We start from the raw sequence: 23862 nt of genomic DNA, 5'->3' as shown, positions 1-23862 counted from the left end.
ATAAAACTGGAGTAATATGATCTCTCTTGCTAATTCCTGTCAATGCTCTTGCTGCGGCATTTTGAATCAATTGGAGGCTTTTTAAAGAGCTATTTGGACAGCCAAACAGTAATGAATTACAGTAATCCAGCCTGGAAGACACAAATGCATGAACTAGCTTTTCAGTATCACTCTGAGACAGGATCTTGTTTTCACATTTACAGTATGTTCAGATTTCTAAAGAATGTTTCACTTTAAATTTGCCTCAAAGCCCCCCACCCCTTTGCTTTTGCTAAACAAAGCCAAGTAGGCAAAGTGTTTCCTGTATGTTTTCTTCATTCACATAATTTACATAGGCATAAACATACTTGCTGCAGTAGATGAAAAGTATAAGTATGTTAAAGTCAGTCAGTGTCTTTGATTGTATTGAAACGTGACATCTGATTAGCAGTGATTAGGTGTTTGGCTGAACTGAGTCAGTGAACGGGGACAGTTCATGTCTATTGAGATGGGTAATAGTGTGTGAAATAGTTGAATTACTGAAAGGAAAACCGAGTTCAGTCATGAAACACATCCTGTCAAAGCTAAAAAGACAAAGTACTTTTCTGATATAACTTATAACTCATAAACCTTGTGTTCTTTTTAACACTATTAATGACCGAATACTGATGGTCTCAACACATCTTCAGAAATCTTTGCGTAAACACTGTAAAATTGAACCATTTGTAAAAAAATTATCCTTTTTTTTTAAAGGCATGATGGGACTTCGACTGTATACTAGTATTTTTTTTATTTTATTCTCACAAAACTACTTTCTTATATCACCTTGGCTTTTGGCAAAGATGAAGAGGTGTCTGTAGACCACAGAATCCTTTTAACATGCTTGAAGCACCGTGCGGGCATTAAAGGGACTGCTCTGAACTGGTTTAGATCCTACCTGTCCAAGAAGAGCTTCTCTGTTAGCCTTAGCAACCCTGCATTTTCCTCAGGACCTCCTCCTTGCAGAGTCCCCCAGGGATCTATTCTTAGGCCGCTCTTATTTTCCCTGTATATGCTCCTCTTAGGTCATATTCTCAGGAAGTACGGCGTCTCAATCCTTCCTTAAACTTTCTAAATTTCAGTAAAGGTAAAACGGAGGTCTCTCAGGGTACTCCGGCTTCCTCCCACCGTCCAAAGACAGACTGCTAGTTAGGTTAATTGGTGATTCTAAATTGGCCGTAGGTGTGTATGTGAGTGTGAATGGTTGTCTGTCTCTCTGTGTTGGCCCTGTGATAGACTGGGGACCTGTCCAGGGTGTACCCGATGACAGCTGGGATAGGCTCCAGCAGACCCTGCGACCCTTAACAGGAATAAGCGAGTACAGAAGATGAATGAATGAATGAATGAAACAGAGGTCATGATATTTCAAATGGTGCCTGCGACGCTCCCTATATGGACCAATACTACCTGCTCCCATTTGTGAAAAACTTGGGTGTGATTATGGATGGTGATTTTAGACTGGATAGTCAAATAAATTCAATGGTCAAGTCCAGTTTTTTCCAGCTGAGCCTTTTATCCAAAGTAAAATGTTTTTTGTCTTTGACAGATTTTGAAAGGGTCATCCATGATTTTATTTCATCCCGTCTTGACTACTCTGTGCTGGTGTTACCCAGGCATCTCTGTCACGTTTGTAGTCGGTGAAGAACGCTGCAGCTCGTCTGTTAACAAGAATACACAAACAAGAGCACATCTCCCCATACTGGCCTCTCTTCACTGGCTCCCAGTGCAGTTTAGGATTCATTTTAAGATTTTTCTGTTTGCCTATAAATCAGTCCCCAAGAAGAACTTTGAAGCACAGGGGAGTGCTTTCCCTGCTGCAGGCCCCAAACTCTGGACCAGTTTGCATCTGCACATTAAATAGGCCGAGACACAACCTGTTTTTAAATCTCATATTGTGTATTTTTATTGTGTTTTTTATTGTGTTTCAATCCTGTACTTTATTTATTTTTATTTTTTTACCTCTTCCTCCTCTTTGTTTTTGTGCTGATTGTTTATGTGTTTTATATATTTTTATATGCATTGACTACTCTGTACAGCACTTTGGGCAACATTTGTTGTTTTTAAATGTGCTTTATAAATAAATTTACATTTACATTGCCCCCCCCCCCCACTTTCAGCAGAGATTAGATTGTGTACTCATTGTAGTAAAAGTGAAAAACCACATAATCTTGAACATTAGCTGAGCGATTACTCACTGCCCAAGTGGAACTGTATTGCCTTTGGCTGCATCATCGAGGAGTGATTGGTGATTTACTAAAATGAATAAATGAAAGAGTCAAAAGGTAGAAGATGCTCTGGGACCTCAGTCTGAGGAAGATCTCAGTTGCTGGGTCATGGTCAACGTTGGGATGTCCAGCCTTATAGTATATGAGGATAGTGGAGACCAAGAAGGTCCTGTGAAGTGTGCGTTTACACTGCAGCTGTCAACAGAGTACATCACTTACTGACAATCATTTCCATGTATTGTAAACATTTTTCACGTCATGATCAAAGGGAGAAGTTGTTAAATTTGTGGTGTTCCTGTGCCTTCAAAGAGCTAAGATCTAAAAATGTTAAACACCAATCATTTTTAAAGCAGTTTCAGTGTAACTCAGGAGAAGAATAAGATCGCAACCTCCTTGCTTGAAACAGAAAGATTTTATTGGAAAGAAATGTAAGGAAACATCCAGAATATGAATATCCTAATGGTACATCTGTACAGAAAATGTTGTGACCAAGTATTTAATCTAGATTTTCTTTCTTTCAGCTTATAACAATAAAAAGAGAACAAATCTCTTTTTTTACGTGGATCATTAGAAATATTTAGTGGGCCATGCGTTATTTTGAAAACAAAGCATAAATTCACAACCCACAACAACAACGGTTGCATCCTATCCTCTCATGACCTGAGTGGTGAACACAGCGGCGCTGGCAGTCTCCTGTTTTTTCCTGATCTTCAGCTCCCGATGCATCTGGCACCAGACGCATGTGCAACACCACATTATTCTGCAGCAATCATCACAGAACGACCCCTATGCGGGACAGAGATGGTAAATAAATGCATATACAACATTTCCATTAGCCCTGGCTGTACACTCTGTTTAGAGCAACTTGGCAAATGTCAGCAGGCTCAGACACCAAGCTAAATAATGAACACGTCTAAATGTTTGGATTGTAAACATGTTAGCACACTGACGCTAGTATTTATCTTAAAGCTTCATTGTGGCTCAGTACAGCCTTACAGAGCTGCTACCATGACTACAGACCATTATGTTGTGAACACATGTCTCCCAGTGACCACTTGAAGACAGCAGAAACAGGCTATAAATAACAACAGCTCTGATTTGGAGATCTGCGCTTAGTGTGCTAGCCAAATGTGAATCCTCTTTTTAACTCTGATTTGGTCTCATGTCCTAAAGAAACACACTGACCAGCCATAACATTATGACCCCCTTCCTAATATTCTGTAGGTCTCCCTTGTGCCTCCAGAACAGTTAATCTCCTTAGAGATTACAACTGATTGATTACAACATATTGATTCTCATCTTCTCATGTGTCACTCTTCAGCTTAGTTTTATGGCTGATAGTGGTTAATTCATTCATTATGTTTATAGCATTATTTATCTGCCGCCTCCATTTTTCTACTTTCAAAATATAAAAATAAAAATACATGAAAACTAAAAATGATTAGTGTATTTTATGCCAAAGGTGAACTGTACTTTTAACATGTACCTGCTTGTCTGCAGCCCTTTAGCAGTATTTGCTTTGAATGCAGTGAGCGTAGACTTATATTTCATCCATTTCCTCATTTCACCAGCAGAACTGGAAATCTAATAATTGTCTACAAAAACTTTGAGCCTTTAAACAAATAAATGAGGTTCGATTAACAAAAGGGATCAGCTGTGTTTAAAAACTGACAGTGACTCTTGCAAAACCAGCAATGCAGAGCAAATGCTACATCACACTGGCCATGGGCAGTCATATTCTGATAATAATGGGAATGCGAACAGGACAAAAAACCCTTTTGTTAATTTGGAGTCAACATCAGGTGACACGATCATTTTTCAAGAGAAACAGAAACACTGAGGTAGTGAAACCATTTGTACAAATGAGTACATGAAACCAAAGCTGGAACTGATGTGGGCACCTGCGCCTTTTGTAAATGTGGGTTTAACTTTATCTACTTGTTCATGTTAATGTTAACCCCATTTCCATAATACAGCTCAAAACTACAGTATTGACTGCAGGCAAATAAACACATTGTACAGTACGGAGACAAATGAGGAAATGTTTTCCAGGAAGAGCATCTACAACTTTTGCTACTGGATGCCCTGAATATGTACTTCCCAATTTGCAGGGACACTATTTCCATTGATGTAAAAGTGTCTTTAAGTATTTAGTACAAAACTCAATATTCCAACTTATCGCAGCATTAGTTTGATATTTAACCCACATATGCACACTGATAGGGAAAACAGTGCTATAGTACTATTATACTACTACTCTGCCACTGTGATACTACGCTATACTCCCCTCCCTCCCTCCCAAAACCAGCCTTACTGGGATGCCGTAGCGCTCTCTGATGGAGGAGCGGAGTAGGCAGGACACCACACAGCAGACGTCCAGGGCCGGCATGAGGCAGCACCAGCCATGCATCTGGGCTGTCTGACACTGCATGCACGGGAAACACCAATATCCACATAAACCTTCAGGGCAAAAGAAGAAAATAGAAACTTAGAACTGTAACAGTGTCAAAAGACAACGTGGGAACAGTTTAACCTTTTGAAAAAGGGTTATTTGTATGAGCCTGTGGCTTAACTGTCCAAACCAAAAACCAAAGGTTTTATTTCCCTGTCATCTTCTTTCATAAGGATTAAAAGTTGGTGTCTTTCTTTTACCGAGCAGAAATGGAAACTTGTCTTTTGAGTGTCTCGAGTTCAGCCCAGCAGAATAATGGCCCAGTTGGTTTGTGTATAATACTAGTAGTGTAAAACCCGGATCTTTTGAGGGATTCGGATCAGTCTGAGTCACTCACTGATATGAGCCGGGTTTTTGCGAGTCACTTGAGTCACTTGACCCAAAATGGCCCGATTGCGAAAGAAAGTGTTTCCAGTACAATCACTCGAGACATAATAAAGCATAGTAAACAACTGATAAAGGATTATTACAGTTACCTGTTATTGCCATTTATCAGTTGTGATACATAGCCACTGAAAATCATATCAAGTATCTTACATAAACCTAAAGCTCAAAATTAGGCTGTGCAAAAAAGAAATATAAATAAATAAATGAATGAGGACAGGGTCACTACTACGAAAGAATATTTTATTTTCTTATGGTTTAAAATGTATGTGGAGTGGTTGCAGAGTAGACTATTAAATCACTCACAACATAGGCTCCAGTGAGATTCAGTATCATAACGTTACTAGAAGAAAACAGACATTCTTGTCTGTTATTAATGGTCTAAATTTTAAAATATGGTCAGTTTTTTTTTTTTTTTTTTTTTTTGTCTTTAGACTGGCTTTAGGCGGCAACAGATTACAAGCATTTGTGTTTTCTATGAGATGAGAATGATCCCTGAGTCAGTTTCGTTTCTCTGCTGACCGAGTGAGTGGCTGTTGACTCCCTGCTCTCGGTTGAGCAGGGACTCATGAGTGGCTGAGTGCCTTGCGCTGCTTGCTAGTGGTCAAGTCGGGTAGTACGTTTTGTTTCTCTGTCAAATGAGATGTAAGATGTTTGAATGGTGCCGTTTATTGATTATATATCAATCAAATATGGTAGGACTCAACTGAGCCGGTTCAATAGACGTCTAGATTCATGATTCTTGAGTCTTCTTTGGTGGCCGGTTCAATGAGCCGAATCCCGAATCTTTTTTCCACCGCACATAGAGCTGACCACAGTCAGGCTAAGTGTGTTGTGAACCGAGGTACAAACCTCAGAATAAACGCTTATTCTGAATGTGTTTCTTGCATGTCCAAATAATAATCCTAAAACCCGACTGAAATTTGCATATGTCACAAAGACGTAAAGATAGATGTGAGAATATATACAGTTTATGTGACCGCTATCAAACTGGTAATCTTGTCATTTTATGACTAATATCAGCGTGCATGTAAAAATAATTAAGGACACATCCACATGGGACCTGTCCAGGGTGTACCCTGCCTCTCGCGTGATGACAGCTGGGATAGGCTCCAGCAGACCCCGTGACCCTTCACAGGACAAGCGGTTACAGAAGATGAATGAATGAATGAATGAATGAATGAATGATGTTGCAGGGAAAGGCTGTTTCTGAACTGTTGGACATGTGTTTGGAGATTCCTCTTCAATGTGGAGAGAATTCTTTAGTCATCGTCAGCTGTAATGTTGCCTTCAGATGAGGTCGTGTTTACTGCATTCACAATAAAAGTCCACGTGTCCAGGTGGCATTCAGTGGAAGTTTTCGAGGTAATTATGTTAATGTACAACTAAGAAACTGTGATCAAGTAATTTCCCGTACGAATCAATAAAATTTATCTAAGTCTAAGTCTAAGGTCCAAATTCACTAGTTTCTTTTTCACAATACTTTCAACTACATAACGATAAGCACATATTTTTTATTTGAGAGGGCTGAGATTGCTGCTCTCACAAGTACGATATTTCATCTTAATGTGTGCAGACTGTTGATTTTAGTATCCTACGCCTTTTTTATTCTTTATGAAATGTATAATGGCTTCTTTGGGATTTAATATCAAAACTCTGGAGGCCTGGAAGCTAGCCAAACTTTATCTGCCCATGAAATTATCAAAATCTTATGTTACCAGACTCATATTCTGAAAAAGAAGCATGTTGACGTCAGAATTGCAAAACTGAGTAAGGGTGGAAGACATCGTCATTGAAGAGCTATTGTAGCTCCCACTGACAGCTTCAACAGTAATGGAGGGCTGCATTGTGAAACACTGACGTTATGTAGTTGAATATTCCCAGTCTTTCTGATCAAAGATGAACTCTGAGCTTTTGAGCCGTCACACATGAGGCGTCCTTAAAGTTCTCAAAAGTCATTGTCTTCACTTTACAGCTGATGACTCTCTGAGAGTTACAACATACTGGGGGAGCTCCTCCAAGGACCACTATAGGATTATTTTCTGTTTGGACTCACACAACTAATAGGACCACTGAAGAGACCTAATAGTCACTGCAGACACTTCATATAGCTACGTCACTTGGTTCAGTACGGCTTACAACATATGATCATGTCATATATGAAGCTCAATGTCAGTTCAGTTAGGAGGACAACCTCTATCTTCGTCCATTCCCAGTTCTTTCTCTCTCTTTGAATCTGATGACGCCTTAATTAGGACTAATCCCCAGACTTTCACATTTTTATATTGTGATGTTATTCAATAAAATCTTTATTGTTGTCTCTCCTGATAGAACCAGGCTCGACAAGAAACAAGGTCTGTGGCGACAGAAATCGTTGGTAGTTTGTAGGATTTGCTGGGTCGACTTACAGGTTTCCAAATCGGAGCAGCAATCACACATGCCAGTGCTCCATGTCGAAGGACCTTGTATGACGGAGGTGGAGGAGGTCACTGTCACCACGTGGGTGGGCTGCAGGTGGACGGCCATGCCTGGAGGACACAAAGCAGAGATGGAGACATTGTGAAAGGAGCTAGTGGTTAGTCCTTCAGTGTGTGGGGTAAAGATCGAGGTCTCAGTCTGTTTCAGAGAATTACTGTCCACAGTGTGGCTGCTGAAAGATTCAGATCAGGATACTTTCCCATGCATGCTATTATAAAGCCCACAAAGACTTTGTGTTGTTCACAAAGAGCCATCTGTAACTATACGCTCACAGCGACATCAGATTTCCTTGTGTCAATCCTGGACTCATCAAAGTCATGACACGATGCCCTCCTCCTTCAGAAATGTTTTCATATCCTTTTTAGACTCTATGTTTAACTTTCCAACAACCAAATCAGGGGTCTTTGAATAAGCTGCATAAATGGTAATTAACTTCATTAGCTTAAATGTTTTATTATCTTGTCAGCTAACAGACTGGAGGCTGAGGCGAGCTCACAGCATCTAATCAAATAAGTGCAATTAAATATGATAATGTGACTCGAAATAAATAACACTTCACATCTTCAACAAATTGAAAATTATAACTACTTTATTTATTTTTTATTTTTTTTGGGGGGGGGGGGGGGGGGGGGTTAAAAAGCTTTCTTACCTGCTCTTGGTCCGTTATCTCTGGAGAAGAAAGAAACGTGTTGGGTCCAGTCAGAGCAAGAAGCATCAAATACAGGCAGAGTTTCACAGATTTTACTCAAAGCCACACCCCCTCTGTTCACCACCTCACTCATACTCACTAATTTATTCCTCCATACTAATATAAACAGTCTGTGTTGGGACTTTTGAACTTAACATTTACATTTGCATGAGGTAACACAAAATGCAAACCTAATAATAAAACAAAACGACCACAGTGACACCACTGTGACATTCCACTTTATATTCACTTTATATTGTATATGCTGCCTCGGGCACTGTGCAGTGTATGTGCACAGGAGGTGACCATTCACACAAACTAAAAATCAAAAACATCTAAATCAAAATAGACATCGCCGAAGAGAAAGATTCTACCACACATACCGCAGCTGTTTTTGCATAATTCTTTTTATTTATTTTTTTTGCATACATAACCAATGACTTACACAAATGTGCAGCTGGGAGCGCTGGCAGGTGAGTGGATCACAGAGAAAGAAAGGAATGCTGCTCTGGTGACCCTGTGAGGCCTGTGTTAGTCATTACAGAGATGTGGAAAAAAAAAAATTGAATGCACCTTAAACTTAAACCCGCACAGACCATTTTACGGCTTACAACATATGATCATGTCATATAGAATGTAACTGGTACAAGGACAAGTTAGTTAGTTGCTTGTAGTTGTCAACTGAGTAGTAATTCAAACTGCGCTTTCCTGCCAATATGGCGGTGTTGTGATTGCTGGTACAGGGTGACGTCAGCTACCGGAGCTCTATTAGTTGCTTCACTTCACACTTCATAACGCCCCACATTTAATTGTCGGAAACAGCGGTAACCGACGTCGGAAACGGCGTTGTAATGACGAGTACAGTTGTAGTTTCTTCAAATAATATACAGTATACATTTTTCATTCTTTGAAGGCAGTCAAGCATGGTGGTAGCAGCATCATGCTTTCGGGCACTCCTCAGCAGCAGGGACAGGCCTTTGAGTCTGGGGGGAGGGTTCAACTTCAGGACCTATGTTTAAATGTCTCTGAGTAGCAAGAAAAAGCCCAGACTTAAAATCGTCTGTGTGGGTTTAAGTTTAAGGTGCATTCAAATTGTTTTTTTCCACATCTCTGTAATGACTGACACAGGCCTCACAGGGTCACCAGAGCAGCATTCATTTCCTTCTCTGTGATCCACTCACCTGCCAGCGCTCCCAGCTGCACATTTGTGTAAGTCATTGGTTATGTATGCAAAAAAAAAAAAAGAATTATGCAAAAACACCTGCGGTATGTGTGGTAGAATCTTTCTCTTAGGCAATGTCTATTTTGATTTTGATTTTTTTGATTTTTAGTTTGTGTGAATGGTCACCTCCTGTGCACATACACTGCACAGTGCCCGAGGCAGCATATACAATATAAAGTGAATATAAAGTGGAATCTCACAGTGGTGTCACTGTGGTCGTTTTGTTTTATTATTAGGTTTGCATTTTGTGTTACCTCATGCAAATGTAAATGTTAAGTTCAAAAGTCCCAACACAGATTGTTTATATTAGTATGGAGGAATAAATTAGTGAGTATGAGTGAGGTGGTGAATAGAGGGGGTGTGGCTTTGAGTAAAATCTGTGAAACTCTGCCTGTATTTGATGTTCCTTGCTCTGACTGGACCCAACACGTTTATTTCTTCTCCAGAGAGAACGGACCAAGAGCAGGTAAGAAAACTTTTTAACATTAGCATATTTAATTGCACTTATTTGATTAGATGCTGTGAGCTCACCCCAGCCTCCAGTCTGTTAGCTAACAAGATAATAAAACATTTAAGCTAATGAAGTTAATTACCATTTATGCAGCTTATTCAAATACCCCTGATTTGGTTGTTGGAAAGTTAAACATAGAGTCTGAATTAAAAAACAAAAATTAAAAAAAAATTGAAATGTGCCCACATTATTTAAATTTGCACTAGTTAGCTCCCACCTAGCTAACATTTGATGTGAAGCACACACTGATGAATTTTGCTGAGCTATGGAAACTCAAAAAGTTTGTGATTTCTGTGTCCGAAAAATAAAAATCAGGAGTTGTTCCAGAAAACAAATGACATGTGAAATGTGTTGCCCACTGAGTACTGCTGATGTCCTGGTGAGAGCTATGCAGACATGAGGTGTGGTTGGAGCTAAACCTACATATCACATAGAACAACTATGGCAGAAAGTATTTGATCGATTAATCTACTAAAGCAGATGCCAAACAGATGAAGGTGTATTGAAAGGGAGTCACCTGTGTATTAAAAAAAAACTATAATTCATAGTGAATGAATGTCAGGATCAGAAAAAAACCATAAAGGACTACAAGTGTATGAGGATATGAAAACATTTCTAAAGGATGAGGGCGTCGTGTCATGACTTTGATGAGTCCAGGATTGACACAAGGAAATCTGATGTCGCTGTGAGCGTATAGTTACAGATGGCTCTTTGTGAACAACACAAAGTCTTTGTGGGCTTTATAATAGCACGCATGGGAAAGTACCCTGATCTGTATCTTTCAACAGCCACACTTTGGACAGTAATTCTCTGAAGCAGGCCGAGACCTCGATCTTTGCTCCACACACTGAAGGACTAACCGCTAGCTCCTTTCACAATGTCTCCATCTCTGCTTCGTGTCCTCCAGGGATGGCCGTCCGCCAGCAGCCCACCCACGTGGTGACAGTGACCTCCTCCGCCTCCGTCCCACAAGGTCCTTCGACATGGAGCACTGGCATGTTTGATACCTTCTCCGATGTGAGCACCTGTAAGTCGACCCAACGAAACCTAAAAATTACTAATAATTTCTGTCGTCACAGACCTTGTTTCTGTTTGTCTGCACCTAAATAAGAAGTGTTAGTGGTAGAAGTGATTGAAACGATAGGTGCTACTGGAGGAACTTTTCATTGCTTGTTAGAGAAAGTACTCCTTTGAGAACAAAAATAACTCTCAAAGCATGATTTATGGGTCTTCTTTTACTACTACCTAGCTATTCCCAGCACAAGGGGAACCTTCAGTGATGTAAGTTTATGGTCATTGTTTGAGATGTATGTGTTGATTGATTTAAAGCATAAACACAACATTACCCAAAAGAAAGAAGTGTAAACTCTGGTAAAACATACAAAATACAGATGTGGACTGACAGTCCAGGCTTTGTCGAGCCTGGTTCTATCAGGAGAGACAACAATAAAGATTTTATTGAATAACATGCACAACAGAAAAATGTGAAAGTCTGGAGATTAGTCCTAATTGAGGCGTCATCAGATTCGAAGAAAGAAAAAGAATTGGGAATGGACAAAGATATAGCTTGTCCTCCTAACTGAACTGACATTGAGCTTCATATATGACACGGTCATATATTGTAAGCCGTACTAAACCAAGTGACGTAGCTATATGAAGTGTCTGCTATATTAAGTGTATTAGGTCTCTTCAGTGGTCCTATTGGTTGTGTGAGTCCAAACAGAAAATAATCCCATAGTGGTCCTGGGAGGAGCTCCCCCAGTATGTTGTAACTCTCAGAGTCATCAGCTGTAAAGTGAAGACATCATTGCAAATGACTTTTGAGAATTTTAAGGACGCCTCATGTATGACGGCTCAAAAGCTCAGAGTTCATCTTTGATCAGAAAGACTGGGAATATTCAACTACATAACGTCAGTGTTTCACAATGCAGCCCTCCGTTACTGTTGAAGATGTCAGTGGGAGCTGCAATGGTTCTTCAATGATGATGTCTTCCACCCTTACTCAGTTTTGCAATTCTGACGTCCACATGCTTCTTTTTCAGAATATGAGTCTGGTAACATAAGATTTTGATAATTTCATGGGCAGATAAAGTTTGGCTAGCTTCCAGGCCTCCAGAGTTTTGATATTAAATCCCAAATAAGCCATTATACATTTCATAAAGAATAAAAAAGGCATAGGATACTAAAATCAACAGTCTGCACACATTAAGAAGAAAGATTGTACTAAGATCGCAGCAATCTCAGCCCTCTCAAATAAAAATTATGTGCTCATCGTTATGTAGTTGAAAGCATCGTGAAAAAGAAACTAGTGAACTTGGACCTTAGACTTAGACTTAGATAAATTTTATTGATTCGTACGGGAAATTACTTGATCACAGTTTCTTAGTTGCACATAAAAAATAATGAATTACCTTCATCGAAAACTTCCACTTACGAAGTTGTGAATGCCACCTGGACACGTGGACTTTTGTGAACGCAGTAAACACGACCTCATCTGAAGGCAACATTACAGCTGACAATGACTAAAGAATTCTCTCCACATTGAAGAGGAATCTCCAAACACATGTCCAACAGTTCAGAAACACAGCCTTTCCCTGCATCATCATTCATTCATTCATTCATTCATCTTCTGTAACCGCTTGTCCTGTGAAGGGTCACGGGGGGCTGGAGCCTATCCCAGCTGTCATCAGGCGAGAGCAACAAGCCCTCCAACTTATACGACCATATAGGTCGTTTGTACATGCTCTCGAATACGACCCATGGGAGCGTTTCTTGTAATAGCGCTCCTACCGGTAACAGGAGAGCATTGCGGATTGCGGGGATTAATCCGCACATCGGTATGTCATAGTTGGACAAATTAAAGTAAGTACAGCAAATGTGTTTAATTGACATTTGAGAACAATATAACATGTTGTCAGCTCATTTTAATGTTGTTTTGCTGTCTAGTATACTATCTAGAATTATTTCGGGGGGTAAAATTAACGTTATAAGAGCTAACGTTACATTAAAACAATGCTTGCCAAAAGTTATGTTTTTGAAAAGTTAGCTAGCTAGCTAGTTATCATTATAAAAGCTATGTAAATATGACTTCCAGAAGACGTCAGGACATGCACAGGTGAAAGCCTGGAATGGAAAAGTACAGACAGATAAGACAGGTGTCCACTGGTGTCTGTAAGCCGATTTTCAAATGCTATTATCATACTTTACATACTTAATTTACCAATCACAGTATCCATTGTTCTGAAGAGAAAGCGTGTATTGAAGTAGTTAAGTAATATATTAATTTATAACTGCCCTATGTCTGAAATCAGGCATGGTCCCTGAGAACCTGAGGCCCTCTTGACAGGTCAGAGTGATCATTGGATCATTTAGAAGTGTGTCATCAGTAATTTTATTATCACTATATGAATACCTGTCAAACTGTTTCAGTGAGAACAGTCCCATTCTAGCCTTCTCTTAACCCATAGCCTGCATCACTGTTTGATTGGCCATGATTTCTACAAAGGAACATAACATGCATATAATAGTAAGCTACTGACTGGAAAATAAGGGGTAAACATGAAGTTAAACTGACAGGTAGCTCCTTGATTAGACAGTTTTGCTGTTATCATCCAGCATCAAAAGGCCTTAAAGTCAAATCTAATTTTATTTATATAGCCCGAAATCAAATCAATTCAATTTGTCCCAGGGGGTTTACAATCTATACAGTATGTGACATCCTCTGTCCTTAGACCCTCAATTTCGGTAAAGCACAACAACTACTATGATTTGTGTTGAGAAACCAAATTCTGACATAAGTTTCTGCAGTACATTATATTTCTGATGTTAGAAGTATTATGAGTAATGTTATACTGCAAATTGAAAACATGACATGTTTGTACCTTGTAGGTGCCTGACTACATAGTATGTACGTTATGTACTACATGCATACTGTGTTACATAATGCACTTTTTTATCTAACTTGGCTACACTAATTTATCGCGTCATCTTCAAATATAGGCTGTTGCATACATATACAGAATGTGGCGAGGTGGTTAGCACTGATGCCTCACAGCAAGAAGGTCACCGGTTCAAATCCATCCTTTCTGTGTGGAGTTTGCATGTTCTCCCTGTTTCTGCGTGGGTTCTCTCCGGGTACTCCGGCTTCCTCCCACCATCCAAAGACGTGCTCATTAGGTTAATTGGTGATTCTAAATTGGCCGTAGGTGTGCGTGTGAGTGTGAATGGTTGTCTGTCTCTGTGTTAGCCCTGCGATGGACTGGCGACCTGTCCAGGGTGTACCCCTGCCTCTTGCCCGATGACAGCTGAGATAGGCTCCAGCAGACCCCTGCGACCCTTAACAGGAATAACCGGGTATAGAAAATGAATGAATGAATGAATGATCTATTTTGCTTGATCTTTGAGGAGGCAGGCGACATGAATGATAAATGTTAATGTCTCGTAATGTTTTAAAATAAAATACCTGCCACCTGTCTCTGTCTGTGTTCATTTCCATTCAATTTAGTTTCATGATTGTTTACAGTTTATAAATTAGCAGCCTGAATAGGTTTGTTTTCACTAAAAAAAGGGTGAGGGGTTAACAGACAACTTCATCCAATCAGACCATTACAGTAGCTTAGCCAGCATAAAAGACAAGCCCATGTCATCGAGAAGTACATTCTTACCCATCAGCTGAATTTTTGTGCTTATATTGCTTGTTAATTACTCAGAATTTATTTCATTTTGATTAACATTTATTGTTAAAGGCATAAGCCGTGAATCTGTAGTTCCACTATAGGTGAGGATAAAAGTTACAATATTCTGAAATCAAGGAATGCCCCCTGTCGCATATCCTTATTAGTGTTTTGTTGAGATGCTATTTTTTCATTGAAACACACAGATGTCAGAAATGACCTATTGGACATCATAACAACGGTATGTGTAACTGATTTACTCAAAGCCCCTTGACAAATAGCTGTTGTGATGTTAGTTTTCACAAAGGTTCAAGCTGTCTGGTGGAATTAATTGGCAAAAACAAATGAACAGATACAATATAAATTACTAATTCAGTTGTAAATCTGTCAGATATGATTACCATACATGATTTTTGTCATTTTTATTTAAAAAAAAAAAAAAAATCCTTATATCATGGGCTGAGTCCTCAAAAGTCTCTCTGAATCAGCCTGAGCACAGCTGTGTCCATGAAATGTGAAAATCCATACTTTGTTGTAGGACTATAATAAAGATATCATTGGAAAGGTCTCAACCTGGGGAATAGCATATGTCAGTTAGGGTATTGTAAATGGCTCCTTCTTTGAACTATTGACCTTTGAACCCTGACTTCTGAGAAGTTCTGAAGGGCTGTAATTCTGCATCAAAAGGGGCTATAGACATAGGACAAAGTGTTCTAGAAAGCTTATGAACTCAGCTGTGTGGCTATACCTAGTGGATATAGAAAGAAAGTGGGGACACTGTTCAAAATGGTAAACATATCTTTTCACCCACTTGACAATTATATACTTAAACTCTGGTCACAGAAATGTGTTTCCCACACCCTTAAACCATGTATTCATTTTATTATTTATAACCTCCTATTCTAGGAAATCACTAATCGTTGTAGAAACTACAAATCCCTTAAGCTGCGACATGTAGCTTGATACCAAGTTTTTCGGTTTTCAAACACTTGTTAAAATAGGATTGTAAAAAGATATATATACTGATTACATCGAATATCTAGTATTGCCGAACTAGCGATGAGATTACTTTAAGTTGATATATGTTGAGAAAAAGTAAAGAGAGTTTATTTAAGATGTGTTTAGAACCGCCCAATATAGATTTATGCTAAAAAGCAATGCAGTTTGGTTCTCCCGCTTTATAGAACAGTAGATAGTGTTAGGATTGGTTTATCTGCTGAACATATGAAATATTTACCACAGCTGAACTTGTAATGGCAGCGATTACAGTTGCTTTAAGTTAAGAAATGACACACAACACTGCATTTGAGTCGTTTATTTGAAAATATTATGAAGCTTTGCTGCAGCTTGGTTGAGCGCCAGAAACTGAACGCAGCCAATCCATGGCGGACAGCTATAGACAGGAATCGAATGAGTCCAACTACGTCACTAGGCTTTCTGCCGATCTCATAAGCCTTCTTTTAATAATACAGTTCAAAATGCACGTGTGTACCAGCTTTAACAAATGCATTGAGTAACATGGCATTAGTAGCATTCACTTTGAGGATGTGGGTAGTATTTTCACACTAATCGGCTTTTTTTCTACCCCGGGATGACGGCGGAGGTTGACCGGCCGATCACCTCAGGAGGCCGGCTGCTCGCCTCTGAGATGACCCGCTGCTCGCGGTCGGCTGGTTCCACAGGTGGCGCTTCACTTCTCCGAAAACGTCCGAGCAAACTTCCAAACAGGCGTTATTTGAATAAACTGATCACATATTCGGGATCTACACGGTTACTTTCTGAAAAAATGAAAAAATATTAAGACTTAAGTAAGTGACGTATTAACAGCTCGAGGGCGGGAAATAAAACAGCGCGGCAAGTTACCCTCAAATGTAACACTGAGTCGTAATTTGGGTGGATGCAAAACGACAACTATGACCGGAGTGTCGATATTTACTCGACCGCTAGGGGTCGCTTAACTTTGAAACGTAACATGAGGTCGTAATTCGCCGCTTGTACATACTGTAACGAGCAAAAAAAAAAAAAAAAAATTAATTAATTAAAACCTTCCCCATTCCCAGGAATATTAAAGAGCTTCAGAGATTTTTGGGGATGGCAGGCTGGTACCATCGGTTTGTTCCAAATTTCTCACAAGTAGCCGACCCTCTCAATGCTCTAAAGAGAAAAGGTTCCAAATACCTTTGGACGCCTGCATGTCAAGTTGCTTTCGACACACTGAAGCAACTTCTTGCCTCTCCTCCAATTCTTGGCCATCCAGATTTCACCTTGCCGTTCACCGTTTATACCGATGCTAGCGATGTGGGATTGGGTGCCGTCCTAGCTCAACAAACAGGGTTGGGCAGTGAGGCAGTCATCGCTTTTGCTAGCCGGACTCTGAATCCTGCAGAAAGAAATTATTCTACAACAGAACAAGAGTGCTTGGCAGTGGTATGGGCATTAGAAAAATGGCGTTATTATTTGGAAGGGAGGATGTTCACTGTTGTCACCGATCATTCATCTCTAATCTGGGTTTTTAAAACTCAAAAACCGAGCACTCGGCTGATCCGGTGGGCACTGAGACTACAGGAATTTACCTTTACAGTCGAGTATCGGAAAGGGAAGTACAACATCGTTCCCGACGCCCTGTCCAGAGCTCCTGTGGACTGTCAGTTCCCCACTTGTGCCACTGTACAACCGGCAAGAAGAGAAATGGCAGAAGCTCTTCAAATATCTGACGAGGATATCTGGAAAGCTCAGCAGGCTGATACAGAGACAGTGAAACTGTATGAAACCATACTTGCTTCCGGTGATCAACCCATCAACTCTGTCACAAAGTTTACCATCTTAGAGGACAAAGTGTACCGGATTGTGCAGCTTCCTCATAAAACTCTATATCAAGTCTATATTCCATCATCTCTTCGTGATCAGCTACTCCAACTTTTCCATGACCATCCCCTAGCAGGTCACCTAGGGAGATACAAAACTTATAAGAGACTGCAAGCACTGGCATACTGGCCCAAGATGAGTCTGGATGTGAAAAATTATGTTCAGTGCTGTCAAATTTGTCAAGTGCAAAAACCTGAGAACAGGAGACGCCCTGGAAAGTTACAGCAGACTACAGTCAGTCGGCCATGGGAGATGCTGGGAGTGGACATTATGGGACCCTTTCCAAGAAGTTCTGTTAACAACAACTATCTATTGGTCTTTGTCGACTACCACTCACGTTGGGTGGAGTTGTTTCCTCTGCGCCGGGCCACTGCTGAAACAGTTTCCCAAGTGCTCAGCCGAGAAATACTCACTCGCTGGGGAGTACCAGATTACATACTTTCAGATCAGGGTCCCCAATTCATCTCTTCAGTATTCGCAGGCACCTGTAAAAAGTGGAACTTAAAACAGAAGAAAACTACCCCTTATCATCCACAAACTAACCTAACAGAAAGGGTGAACAGAAATTTGAAGGCCATGATTTCTTCCTATGTGGAGAACAAACACAAGAACTGGGATAAATACTTGCCAGAGTTCCGTTTTGCACTCAACACTGCTGTCCATGAGTCCATCGGAGTGACCCCGGCCGAGCTTAATGTTAGCCGGACGCTAAAGGGACCAATAGATGCCGAGTTGAGTCCTGAACTTTGTACACCGGATGAACCAGCATATGACCAAATGGACCAAATTGTAGATTTACAACAATTTGTGACAAAAAACATGCAAAAAGCAAAGACACGTCAGAAACTCAACTATGACCGTTACAGGAGAGAGCAAATGTTCATAGAAAAGGACAGAGTCTGGTTAAAAACTCACCCTTATTCCAAGGCGGATAAATCTTTCTCTGCCAAACTTGCTCCACGCTGGAAAGGCCCCTACAGAATCGTGCGGAAAATAAGCCCACTCAATTATGAGATCGTCTTGGAGGATTCCGGAGAGGATCTCAGAGTCGTAAATATCGCAAATCTGAAACCTTGCTATCCCACAGCAAGCGACTGGGAGAGGCAACAGCGCCAACAAGTCATTAAGATATTCGAAGCAGAGTCGGAGGATGAAGACTTTCTGGGATTCGAACAAAACAACCTTGATGACTAAAATTAATTAACTGTATGCCACCACCTGTTCAGGCTTTTCACAGGGGGAAGGGGGTGTAACGAGCAAAAAAAAAAAAAAAAAATTAATTAATTAAAACGTCTCTTTGATCTGACGTCGCCGTCAATATAAAGAGACGTTAGGCAGCCGCTTCCGGCGCTCCTGCAGTGACGTGCTGACAGAGCGACGTTCCGGTCGGCGTTGTAGTCCGCGAACCGCGGCAGCATAAAAAAAAAGTTTATATAGAGGTAGTTAATCCCTCGTGAACGATCGCAGTGAACTGAATTGGAACCGGACCACGGGTTCACTGGCTAAAATTGTGGATGTTTGGGTGAGCTGGATTACCGCTATTTATGTTTTTCCCTGCTGTTTTTGTTTTTTTTTGATTGACGGACTTTGGAGGATTATGTATTTTTTTTTTCTCTCTCTCTTTTTTTCTCCCTCTCCGTCGTTTGGGATGTGGGAAATAAATAGGAACTAAAGACTAACGGACTTTTGCCTTGAAAAAGGAATTATTGTTTTGTGTTTTTGAGAGACTGCCTACACCTGGAAAAGTGAACATGTTTTGTTTTTTTGTTGTGTAAATACATTTAAAAGAAAAAAAGGACAAAGTGGTATTTTGTTTTGTGTTAACTTTATTTAAGGTTGTATGAGTTGGTATTTAATTTATGCATCCTTTGTGTCGGTTTGACTGAAAAAGAAACACAACTTATATATAAATTGTCAGGCTGAGACCTGACTGGCACCCCAAAAAGAAAATAAAATAGGATAATAAGTTGCTTAAAAAAAAAAACCGTCACAATACGACTCATGTGGTCGTTTTTTCGAGGAGGACAGTCTCTAGTCATAAAATGACAAGATTACCAGTTTGATAGTGGTCACACAAACTATATTCTCACATCTATCTTTACGTCTTTGTGACATATGCAGACATCAGTCGGGTTTTAGGATTATTATTTGGACATGCAAGAAACACATTCAGAATAAGCGTTTATTCTGAGGTTTGTACCTCGGTTCACAACACACTTTGCCTGACTGTGGTCAGCTCTATGTGCGGTGGAAAAAAAATTCGGGATTCGGCTCATTGAACCGGCCACCAAAGAAGACTCAAGAATCATGAATCTAGACGTCTATTGAACCGGCTCAGTTGAGTCCTACCACATTTGATTGATATATAATCAATAAACGGCACCATTCAAACATCTTACATCTCATTTGACAGAGAAACAAAACGTACTACCCGACTTGACCACTAGCAAGCAGGGCAAGGCACTCAGCCACTCATGAGTCCCTGCTCAACCGAGAGCAGGGAGTCACTCACTCGGTCGGCAGAGAAACGAAACTGACTCAGGGATCATTCTCATCTCATAGAAAACACAAATGCTTGTAATCTATTGCCGCCTGTAGCCAGTCTAAAGACAAAAAAACAAACAAAAAAACCTGATATTTTAAAATTTAGACCATTAATAACAGACAAGAATGTCTGTTTTCTTCTAGTAACGTTATGATACTGAATCTCACTGGAGCCTATGTTGTGAGTGATTTAATAGTCTACTCTGCATCCACTCCACATACATTTTAAACCATAAGAAAATAACATATTCTTTCGTAGTAGTGACCCTGTCCTCATTCATTTATTTATTTATTTTTCTTTTTTGCACAGCCTAATTTTGAGCTTTAGGTTTATGTAAGATACTTGATATGATTTTCAGTGGCTATGTATCACAACTGATAAATGGCAATAACAGGTAACTAATAATCCTTTATCAGGTGTTTACCATGCTTTATTATGTCTCGAGTGATTGTACTGGAAACACATTCTTTCGCAATCGGGCCATTTTGGGTCAAGTAACTCAAGTGACTCGCACAACCCGGCTCATATCAGTGAGTGACTCAGACTGATCCGAATCCCTCAAAAGATCCGGGTTTTACACTACTAGTATTATACACAAACCAACTGGGCCATTATTCTGCTGGGCTGCTCGGTAAAAGAAAGACGCCAACTTTTAATCCTTATGAAAGAAGATGACAGGGAAGTAAAACCTTTGGTTTTTGGTTTGGACAGTTAAGCAATGGGCTCATACAAATAACCCTTTTTCAAAAGGTTAAACTGTTCTCATGTTGTCTTTTGACACTGTTACAGCTCTAAGTTTCTATTTTCTTCTTTTGCCCTGAAGGTTGCCTTACATATTGGGGTTTCCCGTGCATGCAGTGTGATACTGCCCATATGCATGGCTGGTGCTGCTGCATGCCGGCCCTGGACTTCTGCTGTGTAGTGTCCTGCCTACTCCGCTCCTCCATTAGAGAGCGCCACGGCATCCCGGTAAGGCTGGTTTTGGGAGGGCGGGTATAGCAGTGGCAGAGTAGTAGTATAATAGTACTATAGCACATAAGTTGGAATATTGAGTTTTGTGCTAAATACTTAAAGACACTTATTCGCTTTGGTTTCTAATACTCGTTGGTACAAATAGTTTCGCTACCTCAATGTTTCTGTTCCTCTTGAAAAATGATAATGTCACCTGATGTTGACTCCAAATTAACAAGAGGGTTTTTTGAGTCACTGTCAGTTTTTAAACACAGCTTATCCCTTTTGTTAATCGAACCTCATTTATTTGTTTAAAGGCTCAAAGTTTTTGTAGACAATTATTAGATTTCCAGTTCTGCTAGTGAAATGAGGAAATGGGTGAAAGAGAAGTCTATGCTCATTGCATTCAAAGCAAATACTGCTAAAGGGCTGCAGACAAGCAGGTACATGTTAAAAGTACAGTTCACCTTTGGCATAAAATACACTAATCACTTTTAGTTTTCATGTATTTTTATTTTTATATTTTGAAAGTATAAAAATGGAGGCGGCAGATGATTAATGCTTTAACATAATGAATGAATTAACCACTATCAGCCATAAAACTAAGCTGAAGAGTGACACATGAGAAGATGAAAATCAATAAAGTTGTAATCTCTCAGGAGCAGCCTACTACTAGTCACAATACGCTCCCACTTTAGTCCTATATGTAAAACGCTCTGCCAATGTCAACAGACCACTGTGGTAGAGGAACTGCACCTGCTGCTGGATGTGTAAACAAAACCCCCTTTTTCGTCAGAGCTGCAGCTGTAGTGTTTAGTTTGACTCTCTCAACTCTTATCAACCTTGTTTCCTGTTCACTACCTGTGCAGCCGCAGACAAAGTCAGGGAGCAACTAATGTTCCACGTACACCAGTCAGCCACAACATTAAACCACTGAAAGCTGAAATGAATAACACTGATAATCTCGCTACAATGCAATGTTCGGCACTGGCCCCCACTAACATCATTCTGTTGACAGACACCACAGGACACCCTCAGAAGGCCCATGTCCTTTCTCTGATGAGTCACAACTGTTTTGAAGGGAGACCGACACAATATTGGGAAGGGGGTCATAATGTTATGGCTGGTCAGTGTGTTTCTTTAGGATGTGAGACCAAATCAGAGTTTCTGCTCTGGGAGACATGTCTTCACAACATAATGGTCTGTAGTCATGGTAGCAGCTCTGTAAGGCTGTACTGTTAGCGTCAGTGTGCTAACATGTTTACAATACAAACATTTAGACGTGTTCATTATTTAGCTTGGTGTCTGAGCCTGCTGACATTTGCCAAGTTGCTCTAAACAGAGTGTACAGCCAGGGCTAATGGAAATGTTGTATATGCATTTATTTACCATCTCTGTCCCACATAGGGGTCGTTCTGTGACGATTGCTGCAAAGTAATGTGGTGTTACACATGCGTCTGGTGCCAGATGCATCGGGAGCTGAAGATCAGGGGAAAACATCAGACCGCCACCTCCGCTGTGTTCACCACTCAGGTCACGACAGGATAGTATGCAACCGTTTTTGTTGTGGGTTGTGAATTTATGCTATGTTTTCAAAATAATGCATGGCCCACTAAATATTTCTAATAATCCACATAAAAAAAAGAGATTTCTTCTTTTTTTATTGTTATAAGGTGAAAGAAAAAAAAATCTAGACTAAATACATTTTCTGTACAGCATATTCATATTCTGGATGTTTTCTTTGGCAGATTTCTTTCCAATAAAATCTTTCTGTTTCAAACAAGGAGGTTGTGATCTTGAATCTGCTTTAAAATTATTTGTGTTTAACATTTTTAGATCTTACCTCTTTGAAGGCACAGGAACAACAAAGATTTAACAGCCTTTGATCATGATGTGAAAAAATCACCATCCATAATCACACCCAAGTTTTTCACAAATGGGAGAAGGAAGCTTTGGTCCATATAGGGAGCCTCGCAGGCACCATTTGAAATATCATGACCTCTGTTTTACCTTTACTGAAATTTAGAAAGTTTAAGGAAGGATTGAGACGCCGTACTTCCTGAGAATGTGACCTAAGAGGAGCATGTAGAAGGAAAATAAGAGCGGCCCAAGAATAGATCCGTGGGGGACTCTGCAAGGAAGAGACACTGAGGAAGATGCAGCGTCGCTAAGGCTAACAGAGAAGCTCTTCTTGGACAGGTAGGATCTTGACCAGTCCAGAGCAGTCCCTCTAATGCCCGCACGGTGCTTCAAGCATGTTAAAAGGATTCTGTGGTCTACAGACACCTCTTCATCTTTGCCAATAGCCAAGGTGATATAAGAAAATATTTCTGTGAGAATAAAATAATAATAAAAAAAATACTAGTATAGTCCCATCATGCATTTAAAAAAAGGATAATTAAACGTGAGGCTACATTGTTTGCACAAAGATTTCTGAAGATGTGTTGAGACCCTCAGTAATCGGTCATTAATAGTGTTAAAAAGAACACACTTTGTCTTTTTAGCTTTGACAGGATGTGTTTCATGACTGAACTCAGTTTTCCTTTCAGTAATTCAACTATTTCACACACTCTTACCCATCTCAATAGACATCAACTGTCCCCGTTCACTGACTCAGTTCAGCCAAACACCTAATCACTGCTAATCAGATGTCACGTTTCAATATAATGAAAGACACAGACTGAGTTTAACATACTTATACTTTTCAGCTACTGCAGCAAGTATGTTTATGCCTATGTAAATTATGTGAATGAGGAAAACATACAGGAAACACATTGTGTAACTTTGTTTAGCGAAAGCAAAGGGTTGGGGGGCTTTGAGGCAAATTTAAACTGAAAAATTCTTTAGAAA

General features: G+C 40.0%; 2 protein-coding genes across 2 annotated transcripts; one reads left to right on the top strand and one right to left on the bottom strand.

Annotated features, from left to right (window-relative positions):
- Nucleotides 1–2209: 2209 nt before the first annotated feature.
- Nucleotides 2210–8339, bottom strand: LOC311491283 (placenta-specific gene 8 protein-like; the record flags this gene model as incomplete). Its single annotated transcript, XM_084549186.1, has 4 exons — nucleotides 2210–3029; nucleotides 4558–4730; nucleotides 7488–7607; nucleotides 8207–8339. The coding sequence occupies 4 exons, from the start codon at nucleotides 8337–8339 to the stop codon at nucleotides 2889–2891; spliced, it is 567 nt and encodes a 188-aa protein (XP_084405312.1). The 3' UTR covers nucleotides 2210–2888.
- A 342-nt stretch (nucleotides 8340–8681) lies between these two features.
- LOC311491272 (placenta-specific gene 8 protein-like) lies at nucleotides 8682–22588 on the top strand (the record flags this gene model as incomplete). The annotated part of the gene is made up of 4 exons (XM_084549175.1): nucleotides 8682–8718; nucleotides 10886–11005; nucleotides 20858–21030; nucleotides 22420–22588. The coding sequence occupies 4 exons, from the start codon at nucleotides 8682–8684 to the stop codon at nucleotides 22558–22560; spliced, it is 471 nt and encodes a 156-aa protein (XP_084405301.1). The 3' UTR covers nucleotides 22561–22588.
- Between the last annotated feature and the right edge of the window lie 1274 nt (nucleotides 22589–23862).

Source organism: Chelon labrosus, assembly GCF_963514085.1.
Source record: "Chelon labrosus genome assembly, chromosome: 1".
NCBI lineage: Eukaryota > Metazoa > Chordata > Actinopteri > Mugiliformes > Mugilidae > Chelon > Chelon labrosus.
This window is presented reverse-complemented; position numbering and strand designations above follow the sequence as displayed.